The sequence below is a fragment of the Sphaeroforma arctica genome (assembly GCF_001186125.1).
Source record: "Sphaeroforma arctica JP610 unplaced genomic scaffold supercont1.6360, whole genome shotgun sequence".
Classification (NCBI taxonomy): domain Eukaryota; class Ichthyosporea; order Ichthyophonida; genus Sphaeroforma; species Sphaeroforma arctica.
Genome location: NW_014034198.1, coordinates 907 through 1,674, shown reverse-complemented (window position 1 = coordinate 1,674; position 768 = coordinate 907). Strand labels below are relative to the sequence as shown.

At 45.3% G+C, this 768-nt stretch overlaps 1 protein-coding gene across 1 annotated transcript; it reads right to left on the bottom strand.

The window, feature by feature from the left end:
* Positions 1-380: 380 nt before the first annotated feature.
* SARC_15576 (hypothetical protein) lies at positions 381-568 on the bottom strand (the record flags this gene model as incomplete). Its single annotated transcript, XM_014290305.1, has 1 exon — positions 381-568. A coding segment is annotated over one exon (188 nt), but the record flags the coding sequence as incomplete, so codon positions are not given.
* Between the last annotated feature and the right edge of the window lie 200 nt (positions 569-768).

The following is a 768-nucleotide window of genomic DNA, read 5'->3' as shown; positions in this document are numbered from 1 at the left end:
GTACAATTGTATGGGGAGTGTGTATACAATTGTATGGGGAGTGTGTATACATTGTATGGGGAATGTGTATACACTGTATGGGGAGTGTGTATACAATTGTATGGGGAGTGTGTATACAATTGTATGGGGAGTGTGTGTACAATTGTATGGGGAGTGTGTATACAATTGTATGGGGAGTGTGTGTACAATTGTATGGGGAGTGTGTATACAATTGTATGGGGAGTGTGTATACAATTGTATGAGGAGTGTGTATACAATTGTATTGAGAGTGTGTATATAACTGTATGGCGAGTGTGTATACAACTGTATGGGGAGTGTGTACCCGAACATAGTTATGGTATAGCAAACAGAGCCATAAGCGAAGCATAACGTTAACGTACCTGATCAACCGGCGTAAACCTGGGCACCCGCACGCGCATGGCCTGGGGCCCTCCGTAGAGATTTGGGTCAAATGTCAGCGCTACGGCAGCCACGAGGTTAGAGCCCATATCTACCAGACCACTCAGAGGCTTAGCAAACAGACCCACAACACCCACACCACAGCCGTAGCATAGGCCTTGCACTCCGCCTGTGGTAGGTAGGCATGTGGTTGAAAGGTAGGTACGAGAGTGTGTGAGTATAGTATAGATGTATCTCAGGTGTAGTAGGGAAGGTATGTATGTGACGAGAGAGAATGGGTGCATTGCAGTGCCTATCTCAATTAAAGTATTTGTAGTATTGGCGGAACGAGCAAGCATGACTTTAATAGGGAAACCAACTCAATATAAG